Source organism: Neopelma chrysocephalum, unplaced genomic scaffold (genome assembly GCF_003984885.1).
Source record: "Neopelma chrysocephalum unplaced genomic scaffold, ASM398488v2 Primary Assembly neopelma1_25, whole genome shotgun sequence".
NCBI classification, from domain to species: domain Eukaryota; kingdom Metazoa; phylum Chordata; class Aves; order Passeriformes; family Pipridae; genus Neopelma; species Neopelma chrysocephalum.
Window position 1 is genome coordinate 8,893,124 of NW_020897694.1, and position 13,882 is coordinate 8,907,005.

General features: G+C 38.1%; 2 protein-coding genes across 2 annotated transcripts in view; one reads left to right on the top strand and one right to left on the bottom strand.

Moving 5' to 3' along the window:
* RB1 (RB transcriptional corepressor 1) overlaps nucleotides 1-13,882 on the top strand; it is a 70,773-nt gene that overhangs the window by 39,806 nt on the left and 17,085 nt on the right. The window lies entirely within an intron of this gene.
* On the bottom strand, nucleotides 2,231-3,968 carry LPAR6 (lysophosphatidic acid receptor 6). Its single transcript, XM_027674385.1, is given in 2 exon segments — nucleotides 2,231-2,411; nucleotides 2,414-3,968. Coding segments are annotated over 2 exon segments (939 nt in total). The 5' UTR covers nucleotides 3,291-3,968; the 3' UTR covers nucleotides 2,231-2,349.

Genomic DNA, 13,882 nt, shown 5'->3' on the forward strand with positions numbered 1-13,882 from the left:
TTCTCCAGCCTACTCGAGCTAATACACCAAGGAAGTCTGGTTTAAAGGGGGAGTACTCATGCATGTGACTTTATCTGCTTGTTCTGCTTGTAAGTCAGTGATTTTTTTTCTTTATTTCCCCCCCCCTGCAGTTGTGTAATCTCAGACTGAGTAGCTTCTCTTTACCAGGGTGAGGCTCCGGGGTGCTCACTGCTGTAGTGCAGAGATGTTACTGAACAAGTTGTCACTCAACTGAGTAACAGCTTTGACAAGCGCCATGAGGGTAGTAGCCTAGAAACATAGCCCCGTATGTAATTTAAAGGCTTTTGTCTCACAGTCTTTAAAAGGGAGTCTAGTATTAAACAGGCTCTTTAGAGAGCCTGAGATGTATCTGGTTTTGAACTTTGGATTTGTCAGTGGCATATGGAAAATGTACAGGATTTCTACTCTATGCTGGGGCTTTTGTGCATTTTTCTGAAGTCAGATCTTAGAAGAGTTTAGGATTCCCAACAAAGATAATTGCTTATTTTCAGATATTATGCAGATGTTTATATCTGTGATATGTTTGTAGCTTAAGCTCATACTATTTGACTTTTCCTTTTATAAGTTGTATGGATAAAGATTGAAAATGCTCTTAAATTTAAAATTCAATCAATATTACTTTCTGGCAGTCTTTCAGTAACTCAGTTACCCAGTCATAGGAGGCAATGTACTGTTGAGTTGTAAGAATTAACAGAAGCTTTGCAAAGGGAAGTAAACTCAACCAGATAACATATGATATACTCTGACAGCTCAATATGCATTTTCTCCAACATTGATTCGTGCTTCTTTATACAACCCTGAAGTAAAAGTGCCTCAGTGCTGTATCTGGGTTGCAGTTGACTGTCCTAAATCTAAAGTGCAAATTCATGTAAACTCAGTTCTTATTCTTGACTCCATTGTTTTTGAGGAGGAAAAAACAACACTTACTTTTACCTTTTAAATTTTTTTTATTTTACAGTGATGTTAAATTAATTTTGAGGAAAATGTACACAGTGTTCTAGAGCTGGGAAACGTATATAGCAGGATGTTTTAAAGCACTTTTGTCTATGTATTCTTGTTTGTAACATTAATATATGTAGATTCCTCCTTTTACATAGCGTTGACTTCTCAAAATGTCTTGGTTAATTTTACCAGCACATAACCCCAAGTACTGATTTTTATTACTTTTTGAAGTTTGAAAGAAAATAGCATTTGAAATTTTAAATGCTTATGTTAAAATTATTTCTAGGACATGAAAATTGAGAGGAAGTTGCACTCAAAATCACAGTGTCTTGAATTTCTTCAGGGGACACTGAATAGTTTTCTGGAAGAAATATTTGAGTTGATGCACATGTTCATTTCTAGTTGGCAAAAGTCATATTTTTCTAAGAAAATACTACTTTGGATCGAATTAACTTATTTGGAGGATGTTATTTTCCTCAAAAGTCATGTTGAGTTTGAGAACTTCTCACAAAAGAGTTTAATACAGTGTTACTGTACCTGAGGCACTAATTTCGGTCATCAGAAATTACTTTGTTTTAATTACATAGGCATCTGAGACGGAGGTGAGAAGAAAAACCAGTCTAAGTTGTTTCCAAATGCTCTAAACTACCAGAAGACTTAATTACTTCATGGGGGCCAGACTTGTGGAGATAGCATATGTTTTAATAAGATAAACCTAGGAGAAACAAAGTTCTTATAACCCATGGATTGAAACCTCCTATGAACGTAATGTTCCCTAAGAAGGAAGGTGCAGGGAAAAAGAAGGAGGGGAAGGACTAAGAGGAAGAGAGAGAGGAAAGAGGAAACCTTGGAGCAGGCACAGTAGCTGAAGTGATATGACAATATGGGGCAATTTTCCTGAATGACTGGATCCTGTAGTGTAAAGTAGGCAGCTTCACCCCCATCCTCAGTAACTTGGAAACTGATATCATTATTAAAAATGAGCAATTGTTTTAACTTCAGGAAAGAAAACTAACCTATTTTTTTATTTGTGTTTGACTTGACAAACAGTCTTTGGACTTTGGTTAACCTAATCCAAACCTAAAAGTTCATTCCTAACATACAATCTGTCAGAACAGACCTTTGACGTAAATTCTTAAAATACTTTTCCCGTGTGCTATTATGCTTAACACTTTTACAGCCTTGTAATAAACTTTTCAGATGTGAAGGAAGCATAACATTTACATATCAGAACATATGTCCACAGCTGAAGAAATGCGCAGGCTTCTAAATCCAGTTTAGTCCCAGTAGTCTTTTAATATAGTTTATATTGTAGAGTCACTGTCAAATATTTTCATTTTTATGGTCTGAAGGCTGTGTTGAATGAAGTTTTCTGAAACTGGCCTTTCAGAGAATCTGACATCCCGTGTTCTTGTGGACCGGTTCTTTTTTATCGAATTTTGGATTGTATCTGATGTGAAGTAGTAGACGATAGGGTCAAAACAGCAGTTTGAAACGGCGATACACAGAGTGATGGGGTACATAGTCCTGACTGCAGTTACCACTGAGCAATTAATCCAGGTCTGTGTTCTCATAAGGGAGTAAAGTATTAAGGTAACATTATAAGGCACAAAGCAGAAACAGAATATCACCAAATGGACAACAATCATTTTGAGTACCTTTTTCTTGCTTAATTTATTCCGGCTTAATGTAAGCGGCTTATTCAAAGTCCGTAGGACCATGGTGGAGCAGGTAACATTCAAGATGAGTGGAATAAAAAACCCAACTGTTTCAATGAAGATAACAATCCGAGATAGGTAGGTTTTCCACGTGTCCTCTGAAAAGTTTTCAAAGCATGTCCTTTGTGCAGTGTTGTTATGGCAGTTTGTAGACTGGAAAAAGCTTGCTGGTGTGCTGCCTGCTAACACAATTATCCACACTGCGACACAGACGATTTTTGCATTCCTCTTGGTTCGAAGAGTCTTAGATCGGAAGGGGTGTACGATAGCTAAAAAGCGATCTACACTTATGCAAGTCAGAAATAAAATGCTCCCATACATATTTGTATAAAAGAGGGTGACAGAAATCTTGCAAAGAATGTCTCCAAATGGCCAGTTTCTGGTTACAAAGTAATAAATCCTGAAGGGTAATGTAAACACGAAAAGCAGATCCGATATGGCTAAATTAAGCATGTAAGTTGTAGTTTCATTTCGCACTTTTAAGGTACAAGTGAAAATGTAGATTGCCACACAGTTTGCTATGAGGCCGAGAACAAACACCATGCTAAAGATACACCCATACAAAGTATATTTAAAGGAGTCCTCAGTAGAACAATTAGAGCTTACCATTATAATGGTATGTTTGAAATTCCTGTGATTTGGAGGTTTCTCTGGTATTTTTATTGCAACTTTTTTGAAATTCCAGAAGAACTCGCAGATCAGATGTATTTTGAACAGTGTGCTTTGGCAAATCTGTTGTGCTGTGAAGCTTCAGGGAAGAAAGGTGAGCTCTGTGGCGGGGGAGTACATCTCCAGCAGAAATCACCAGAAGGTCACTCTTTTCTTCCGAGTGCTATTTGTAATCACATAGCCAGTGGACAAAAGGCAGAAAAGGCATCACCTGTGGCAGATGAGATCACCTCAAAGCTTGCTTAATTCCATTTCCCACCATTGTAGGGCTTTCTGCCTTACTCCTGGCTGCAGATCGTGACGGCAAAGCCTTGTCCATCCGAACGTACTGGGAGTGTGTGCCTTACGAAACGATTTCCTGGACGCCACAACGTGGGCACTTGCATTTCTCCCTCAGCCTTCTTTCTGTACAACAAGTTTTTCAGCTTGCTGGCTGGCCCCATGGGGCAGGAAGCAGAAGCAGAAGGGAGCTGCTTGCCAGGGCAGAAACCGAATTCCAGAGCGTGTTTGTTCCTGCAGCCCACAGCTCTCGGCAGCCCTCCTGCAGCCCAGCTCCTTCTGGAGAGGAGAGCAGAGCGCTCAGGCAATTTGTAGCATGACATCACAGGAAGAAGAGGCTGGGCACTGAAGAATGGTTTCAGTTTGGTTTGTTTGCCTTCCCCTAATCTGATAATGTCTCTGCTGTACCTTGCAGACTGTAGCTTGCAGGCGTGCAAATGGTCACCAGCAGAGTGCTCCAGCTGCCTCTTAACTCTTTCCATGCTTCCAGAAAAGTCCTTTGTCAATGTTGCCAGGGCCTGAAAAGTCTTTTTCTTTAGTCATGAGAAGACTTTGCAGTGCCTGAATAACCCTCATGCCTTAAAGTTCCTGATTTTCTTTGGAGATAATAGTAATTGTGGGATTTTATACAGGATTGAATTAGCATTATGGTTTTTGTTAGATATCTTTCCTTGTAATAGAGAACACTTTAATCACCAGGAATCAGCTGAGTGGTTCTATCTAAATTCCCTCAATACCAAACTCAGGAGGGGCAAAGTAACACTGTTAGGTAATTAAATAATTTCACCAAATAATAACTGAGAGAGGATTGCTCTTGGATATTCCCAGGACTGAGATGTGTTGCAGTGGAAGGAGAAATTTTTAACTTGTTCCATGTTAGAAAGCACACCCCAAGCTTATTGCTAGCCATAAAGGTGTGTCTTTAAAAAAAAAAATACACTTCAGGGTTTTTTTAAAATATTATGATGTGGAAAACATTTTCTTCAATATGTACGCACAGAATTAATACAACAAAATGCATAGTGTACTGTGCAATTGTTTCTGGTGATTTAATGGGGCCGGTTATCGCATATGCACAAAACAGTCTCATTAGTCACTGATTAACGAAACGAAAACATGTTATAACTAATTATATTGTTAAGTAAATATAAAAACCCCCCATCTCATATTGCCTTTAGGGGCAGATATGAGGTAAATCTCAGTTTAGACAGACTCATTTATTTAACAACAGCTTGGATAGACTCACTTCTGGCATCAAAACTAGTCTATTTCTAAGTCTTAGAATAACAAATCTCTTCATATCTGGCTGGGTGGCATGGTTCTTTTGAACTAGATTTTAATCAGTTGTACCTAAGCAAGGCTCTGGGCAAAACCTTTATAGTCTGCTGTGAAGAAGAGTAAATAATAGCGCTTCAGAGGATTTTAGCATGATTTCTTGATGTAAGCTATGTCAGACAAAATTCAGAAACATGAAAAAGTGGTTCTTATTTTATTTCAAGTTTGCTTTATAGTTTTTTGTTAAACATTTTTACCTTGATTTTGAGTTGAAATCAAGCAGTTTAAGTTCAATAGGCTATAACCACAAGAAACCTTCTTGACTATTTTTGAAATTCATGCTTAATCATAAAGCATAGTGCATTTTGCACTTCTAAGTCAGCCAGAAATGAAAATGTGAGCTTGGCAGTCTCTCATGTGTCCAATTTAACTTGTACCTTAGCATAAAGTTGTCTTACCTGACTTTACTCACAAAAGCACATTAAATTTTGTTTCAGTTCCTGGCAACCTTGCAGGGTGAGAGAGAGGTTTTCCTGCAAAAGTTCTGCATCAGGCTGTGGGAGCTCTGATCCCAGTTTTACTGCTCTGACTTTGTACAGGAAAACTATGTGGGGTAGGCTCAGTTACTGGAATGAAAATCCATGAAGTACAGAAATTTGATGTCACATGTCAAAGCCTCAAGCAATAATTCACATCTAGAGAGAGAAACTAGTGGAAATGAGTATGTCTCTCATTGATCAGTACTTGATTTGGCATTTGGGCGAAGGAGTGGGTGCACAGAGGCAGGGTGGGATGTCTAATCAGAGGCACTGTCCATTTTACCATGGTAAATGTACTTTAAAGCAGTTGTGAATGGGCATCCTCAGCCTTTGCTTCATCTGTCGGAGCCCCTGCCTTGCTATGGCCTGTGTTGTTGCTCCTGTTACATATGTGGATACTACTCATATCTCTATTTTAGAGTATCATGTGTATACTTTTGTTGTCTTTGTGACTCTATGGCCTCTGTACCCTTTTGGTGTAGTACAGTAAATGCACTTTGCATTAGTTGAAGACCTAAGTCATATTTGTATATGTCCAGAAATACCATTCAGATGCAGGATTTCTCCATCTTTGGATGAAAATTTGAAAATCTCAAGTTGACAGGTTTTTCATTGCTTTCATATTTCAGCAAGGAAGGGTTATGACTGAGCATGCAGGCTGAGTTATTTTAGTGTAAAAGTGTGAATGGCAAAGGCAAATTGTATATCCTTTTTCTTAATTTAGATGTAGCTGATTGTTACCAAGCAGTGTTTAAATTTGTGTGAGCTTCTCCAAGCTGAAAAGCCTGTACTAGTGCTCTGGGAGCTGCTGGGAGTCAGGAGTAGCCTCCCTTCTGGCCGGGCTCCAGCACGAGCAGGGGCGAAACTTCATTGCACGCTCCCTGTTCGCTGGATCTTGTTCTAAGATGTTGAGCTTTGTGCTGACAGGTTCAGAAAACAGTTTAGTAGACCCCAGTGGTTTAAAAATTTTTAAAGAAATTTATCAGTTATTTTGGAGGAAGAATTGACATGGTAATGACCTTGCTTATGCTCCTTCACCAAAAGCAATTTTCCTTTGGGATGGGGAGGGGAGGTAGGCAGGAGGAAGCAGCTGCAGGGAGGGCCCTGTACGATGAGGGGGGTTTTTTCTCCGAAGGAAACAATGCTGTTACTGCAGGGAAACGCATATGTAAATCTGTCTACCTTTCTGCGTCAGGCAGGAATGAGTTAGGACCTGTCATTTGTTGCTAGTGCTAGATGAGCAAAGCCTGCATTTCCATTAACAGGCTTCCTGTGGCTCTTGAAGAGGCACCAAAGGCAGAGTGCGCATGGGCTCCTTAAAGGCAAGAGCTGATGAGATTCTTGAAATCATCTCTAACTTCAACAGCAAAAGATTTCATGCACTGCTTCAGCCAGTTACCACTTAACTCTGTTTATATGAGTTTAGATATCTGAGTTGAGGTATCTTGGACCATTTACATCTTTAAGTGATCTTGGATTTGTGTGGCAAACCTAATTCAGAATTGAACAGGGAGTCGGAAGGAAAAGCACTTATAACCCTAGCAGTGTGCTAGTAGAGTGGCTGTAGGACACTGCTCCTTCCTTGTACCCCTAGATGCCACAAAGTTGAATACTTACTTTCATTTATGACATGGGGGCAGGATCCCTTAAATTCAGAAGTCCAATTTGAATGGTAAAGAAATATTTCACTGAAATAAAATGTTGGAAGGCTTCCAAATATTGGAAGGCTTTCCAAGCCTTTGGAGTTGTGCTGACCAGTGTTGGGTGTTCCTCCGGTGGTGTGTTCCTCACCTTCAGTTCTGGTGGGTGCTTCTGAAACAGAAGTTGTAGTCAAAGGTGAAGGAAATTTTGAACTTGTCTTATGTACTGTATTTAGTCTGTGCTGATGCTACTACTAAAAGCTCTCTAGAGGAGAAAAAAAACCAACTTCAACATTAATAGTGTTGTAATAAATTCCTACAGTGTTTCCAAGGCCAGAGTATGCACTGTTAAATGATGCACAAAATGCTCTATGTAACTCCATTATTCAATAACTAATGTTACTGCTTTCAGAGGCACATCTGTGTCATGGTGCAGGCATTTGTTCATGCTTTGCTTAAGCAAACTTATGCAGAAGAACTTGTGCTATATGTTGCAGTGAAGACAAACTGTGGCAGGACAGTATTTTCTTTGCTCTGTTGTTATTTATCCAGTCATTTTTATGGGTTTAGGCATTTCTTGCCTATTTACTGGAGTTTCTCTTTGAGCTTGTGTACGTACAGAAAGGAATTTATTATGATTGAGAAGTAGAGCTGGGAGTGAGGAAGTCTTTCTGGCTGTGCTACAGATTTTCTGTTCCAATCCTGGCAAAGTTTTCTGTGACTTTGTGCTCTAGCTTCCCTCCATGTAAGAGTTCATTCACTTCCACACTGGGTAATTGCTAAATATAGTTTGAAGTCCTTGGATGGAGAACCCTTTATTAAATAGAATCTTAAGGTAGTGAATGTGGTGAAAATGTAGAAAGATTAAAATTTTGTCTTTTTAGATTAGCTTCCAGCCAAGCAAAGGGATCAATTAAGAGATGTTCAAATTACAAGTAAAAGTTGAAAGAAAACCGTAAACATTTTTTCCACTGAAAGTTTGACCTTCTAGAACCAGTTTTCTCAATTTAGTTCTTCTTTTACTAGGTGTGTTCTAATACATAGCAGCCAAAAATCTTCCAAGTACTAAAAAAAAAAAGGCAAGAGAAGTGAAAGTATATGGGCTGTAGTCTATTAGGTTGTGTAATTGCTTAAAAAGGGAAAATGAAGCTCAGAATAAAACTCTAGAGTTCTTCATTCTTGCCTGTTGGAAATGCTCTTTTTTCTCTTCAGAATTGTTTCAGTTTCCTTTATAGGAAATAATACAACTGCTCCTCTCCTGCTTGTAGAAAGAGGAAACAATTTCTCTCCTTTTGTATGAGTTTTCAGTTTGCTAGAGTCCTTTCTTTTCCTCTCTGTTCTTGAGTTGATGGAGGGATTTTAAAACTCAAACATACATACAGGAAAGGTATTTTGAACTTGAGAACAATAGTTTGCTTTGATTCTTTGTTCTTAAAAATATGTGAATATGACAATCATACTCTAAGAAATGCCACTTTTAGTCAAATTCTAGTTCTGAAACACTTCTTCACAGTATTTATTGTATATCTGTGTGTACACAAGCGGTTTCTTTGAACCACTTCAGTTAGTTATATGAAGTCCCTTCCCAGCTGTTTCCTATACTGTCCATGATGTACCTAGTAGTATAAAGAGAAGTGGACTACAGAGAACATGTTTTGACTTAAGGAATAATATGTAAAAGCTGATACAGGCAGAAAGGAAAACCAACGTGTTGATTAATAATTTTTAGGCAACTAAGAGGCAAATAAGAATATTCTGTTGCTTCTGGCGCAAAACCTTCTCCTTTGAAATACAGTTTCAGACCTAAAGTGTTGCTGTTGAGACTGTAGATTGCAGTATCCCTTAACATAATAGTATCCTTCAGAATATTCACAGGCCTGCTAGAGGCTTTCTAAATACTCAAACTTATGGGGTAACAACTTAAGAGAATGAGAAAATAAGAGAACCTTTAAAAATACTATTAATTTTACATTTTTTTCTTGTTTTCTTTTGATTTTGCGTAAAGATTTGTTGGAGAAGAGTTTTGGAAAAAGCTTTCCATGCACAGTGATGGAGAAAAATGCAGAACTGTGTGCTGAAGTTTGTCATAGAAGTTCTGGAGATATTTTTAGAATATTTCAGAAAATATAGGTACCCTTTGCTTACATTTTAGAACTTACTCTTTGCATTATTTGGTTTGTTGCCCACAAGAGTTGAGATAGATTGAAAATAGGGGATTAATTTTTTAAAGTATAATACTGCAATTTTGAAAATAGTATCCCTGATAGCACTAATAGAAAAATGCTACATCTAATAGCAAAAGAAGGTTTTTTACAAGAAGCTCAAAGGTCCAGTTAATGCTGATGAACACGTTAGGGTTACCTAGAATTATGTAAACGTTATCATGGAATATGCAGATTGGTTGTTTGCACTGTAGATACACAGGACCAGTTACAGCAGCGCTTTAGGCCACTGACACGACTGATAAATTTTTGAATGAAGGTTCTGGATTTGCATTTTTTGTGTAACTCATGGAAAGTCCCAGGAGCAGTTTTTGCTTACATTCTCAAATATTTTGATGTGCAGAGCAAATTTTTCTGAGAATGCAGTTATAAAGATATCCAGAGGAAACAATAATTGCATGAGATATTGTCAACATGTCCATTTGTTATCTGATATATTGAAAAGGGTGGCCCCCACCTGCCTCTAATACATGCAGCAAGAGCACGTAAGAAATGGCACACCTGCTTACTCACCCCTGCACCTCAGCTTTAAATTCTTCATTTTCTGTAGCTATGAACAGTGTGTGCTGTGCATGTGTGTGTTAGGAGCTGTTGATTTAAACCTCTGACCCTTTTCGTGGTCTCATTTTAAGGGAAAACTTGCTTTACAGGATGAACAAAATCATCATTTCCATTGCATCTTAATAAGCCCACTTGGCAAGATAAGAAACTCTTAAGAGATGATTGAAAATGGTTCTGCTGCTGTATAGCATAGAGGTCCTACAGTATATGTAGTAGACATTGTACAGAGATTTGTTAGGGACAGTGACCTGGAGAATTTATAACAGGTATCCAGACACATCCTGAGGTGATGTTCAGAGTTGCACTTTATAGTGCATAACTTCTTTATGTATACTGCAGTGTATTACCTGGAGAAAAGGCAGCATGGCATCATGCCTTAGAAATGTATGTCAGACATCAGGTGATTGTGACATATAAATAAGTCTAGTTGATCTTACAGTAGGCTAGTAGAGGCTAGATAACAAGAAATCTTTTTGAGCTTTAATCTGTGGATGACTACAAATTTTTACTCAAAATACCTTTCAAGTATGAAACGTGACTTTTTTAAGAAAAAATAAATTTAAAAATCAGTTGCTATATTAAGCAAATACTAGGAATGATAGGAAGGAAGAAGCCTCAGTGCTTATTTTGGAAACTGTTCAAAAAGATACAGGGTGAAATGGTCATGATAACAGATCTTGTAAGAAAGACATTTGCAATTTGTGTAGTTCTAAGGCAATTACTTGTTAGTTTTCAGATCTTTAACCTAAGTTTTTGCCCAACATGTATTCTCTGGCCGTGATTAAGGTAGTCTGAGTCAATGTCAGGATTACTGGTGTTACTTCACATAGTTCTTGAGGGTATATTTTACTTTCATGACAAATTACTTGCAACCACTGCATCCAATGCTTGCAACCTCTTTCAGTTTTGGCCAAGTGGAGGCCTCTGAATTTGTACAGCAGATTTTGACCTCTACTTGCCAGAGGCAGCAGAAAGCCCACAGTCACATTCCTACTCTCTTTTTTATAAAGGATAACGTTATGAAGCCATTGAAAGAATTTGCCATAGTCATTCAATAAGATTTATGAGTTAATATTGTTCAAAAAACAAAAAAAAATCTGTGGTATTAATTTGGTTTCCTTCAAAAAAGCAGAATGTAAAAAGTTAAGGGGGGGGGAAATGTTTCATAAGAATTGTTCAATCTGGTAAACTAATTAGTTTAGATAAATACTGACATGAAAAATGCTTGTCAGGGGAGAACTGCTGCCAAAAAGCAGAACTTAGGTTTGATTAATGTGAAGAACTATTACTTTCTAAATCTGTAAGTCAGCAAATAACCTTTTTAAATTCTGCATGATAAGATCACTTAAGTGATTACCTAGCATATCATTACTACTGGTAAACAGCATTTAAAAATACTTCAGCTCACTTTCCCCTACAGCTGCTCTTTCCTTCCAGCCCGTATCCTGAAATTTTATGAAACCAATTGAGGACTTTATGAACTATTTTATTACACTGTTGGTCACATTTAGTGGTTGTGTTTTCTGTGGGGCCATCAGCTAATACCTAGAAGGTAAGAAAGGAAATGTCAATTGAGATGGACAAAGGACTTGCTTTTCATGTGATAATTTAAAATTGTCTGCTGCAATCTTGGAGGAATTGAGTGATGTTTTCAAATGCAAAACATTTGTCATAAATGATCCATTTTCACTTGAGTCTGTGTTAATAATCTTCCTGGAAGTGGCAAGGTGTGTCTCTGAGAGACATTGGTTTGACACTGGCAGGAGAGAGGGTAGGCTGGAACCCATGTCCCATGCCCTGAGCAAGTGTCTTTGTTATGAGGGATTCTCATCTTTTGCTGTAAGAGAATGAGTCGTCTGAAACAAGATATTCCATCCCTGAAAATATTCAAGCCCCGCGTGGGATGGGGCTTTGAGCTACCTGGTCTAGTCAAAGGTGTCCCTGCCTCTGGTGAGGGGGTTGGAACTAGGTGATCTTTAAGATCCCTTCCAACCCAAACCATTCTATGATTCTATGATAATGTATTTAGCCTCAGAAGGAGGTACTACATGAAACCCAGAAACTTTATGCTGCAGTTCCCAGTGAGATATCCATGCAATAGTATTTGGCTCCTCCAGGGTACTTCCAGTGATGGTGGTAGAGGAAGAGCCAGGTAGTGTTGAGCAGCGTACACTGTCCTGCACGCTCCTTACTCAAGTCTCTGGGTTTTGTTGAACTTTCTCAGCTGTTATCTATGGTGGTTTAGTGATTCAGTGGTATAAATGGAAAAAGTTAATTTTTGGCTATGCAAGTCTTTAAAATCTGAGGTAGAAGCAGTAGTATTGAAAGTCATTAGCTCTAAGTTTCAGTAGTTATCACTTACATCGTTTTTGAAATAAAAAAAAGAAAATGTTTGATGAGGGGGCAAGGGATAAGAGTGAGTGGATCAGGTACCGATTGTTGTGGAAAGATCACAAAGGTCCTACTTCTGCTTACAAATATTACCTTAAATTTCTCTGTACTTCTGTAATTCATTGGGTTCTGATACAATTTTTATGGTTGACTTAAACGGTTTGAATGTGGGCTGTTGCTTGAAGTGATCCTACCGGTGTCCGTTTAAGCCTCTGTGCTTCTTCCCTTGTGCTATGTGTATATATGCATATATATGAATGAGAAAAACTGTTTGGTTTAAAACTAATCCTAAAAAATCCATAATTTGAAGTCATAGCTGTGCTAACGGTGAAGCAAGGGATGAAGCAGAAAGTGCAGATGTCTAACTTAGAGAAGCGCCAGTGCACTTTGACTGATTTAAGCCACAGGGAAACGGTGCTGGAAGTGTTGTAGCAATGTTCAACTTTGAGGCTTTAAAATCTGTATTGTTTTGACTCTTGGCCAGACATTAACTTAGTGTTTGGCTGTGTGAGGTTTAAAAGGCTCATCTAAGCTCAAGAGTGAGATCTATGCTTCTGGTCTACTACCCTGTAATTTATTTTCATATAAGTGGTTTGAAATAGTGGTATTTATAATGTAATAAAAGAGAGCAATATACACCTAATTGATTTTTCCACAAAGGAGGATAAAAATGAGTGGTAATACAGACATAGTATGCATAGTCATGCCTTGCTATTTAAGATTAATAGAGGTGATAAAGGATGTCAGCTTTGTAAGGCAAATATCCAGTCCAGAGTGAATTGAAGATGCTGTTAGTTTTCTTACTGACTTCAGGGTCTTGGGTGCTTTGGGCCAACTGGCTTCACTGCTGGTATTGGTTTCCATTTTCCTTGTCATGCTATGGTCTAAAGACTGCCAACCAGTCTAGAGAGTTAGAAAATCACACACAAATATGCTACAGATACCTCATTTCACCTGCAGTTAAAATAGACAAAATAGAGAGTCAGGTAGCAGGGAGATAGATTCAGGTCATTTGTGAGTCTAACCTCAGAAATGCATTAATTAGCAGCCTCTTACTTCATTGGAAGTGAATAGTAAAAACTGTCTTTGCTGTGGCTTAGTCATTGGTTTATACGCTTTAGAGTAGCTATAGAAAATGCCTGCTGAATGATAAATAAGGAACTTGTTAGCTACTTAAGTTAAAAAACAAAATAGAGAAGTCTACATAGCAGAACTACTAGATTGTTGTATCTTAGCTGAGGTGCCTTGTATGAGCTTTTCTTAAACAGCGGCATATAAACATATGTTTATATGTAAGGCTTCTGACTGCTGTTTGGCTGTGCTTGTGGGCACACTTTGGGTTTTGTTTGATATCAGTACATTCGTGGTGAAATCAGTGGAGCTACCCATAACAGATCCCACACTAACTAACTAAAAGCAGAAATGTGCATTTTCTTTACAGTGAAAGTGAAGACAGCAGAGTAAAAGTGCTTCCAAATTAAAGTAACTCCTTTAAATTTGACAACTATTTACATATGTTCTTTGAATATCTTCCTCTGAGGTATCAAAAGTGTATAGGTACACAGAACAACTTAATGTATATACCTAAGTCAGTATGAAAATGGTTTGTTTTCTTACTAGAAGCA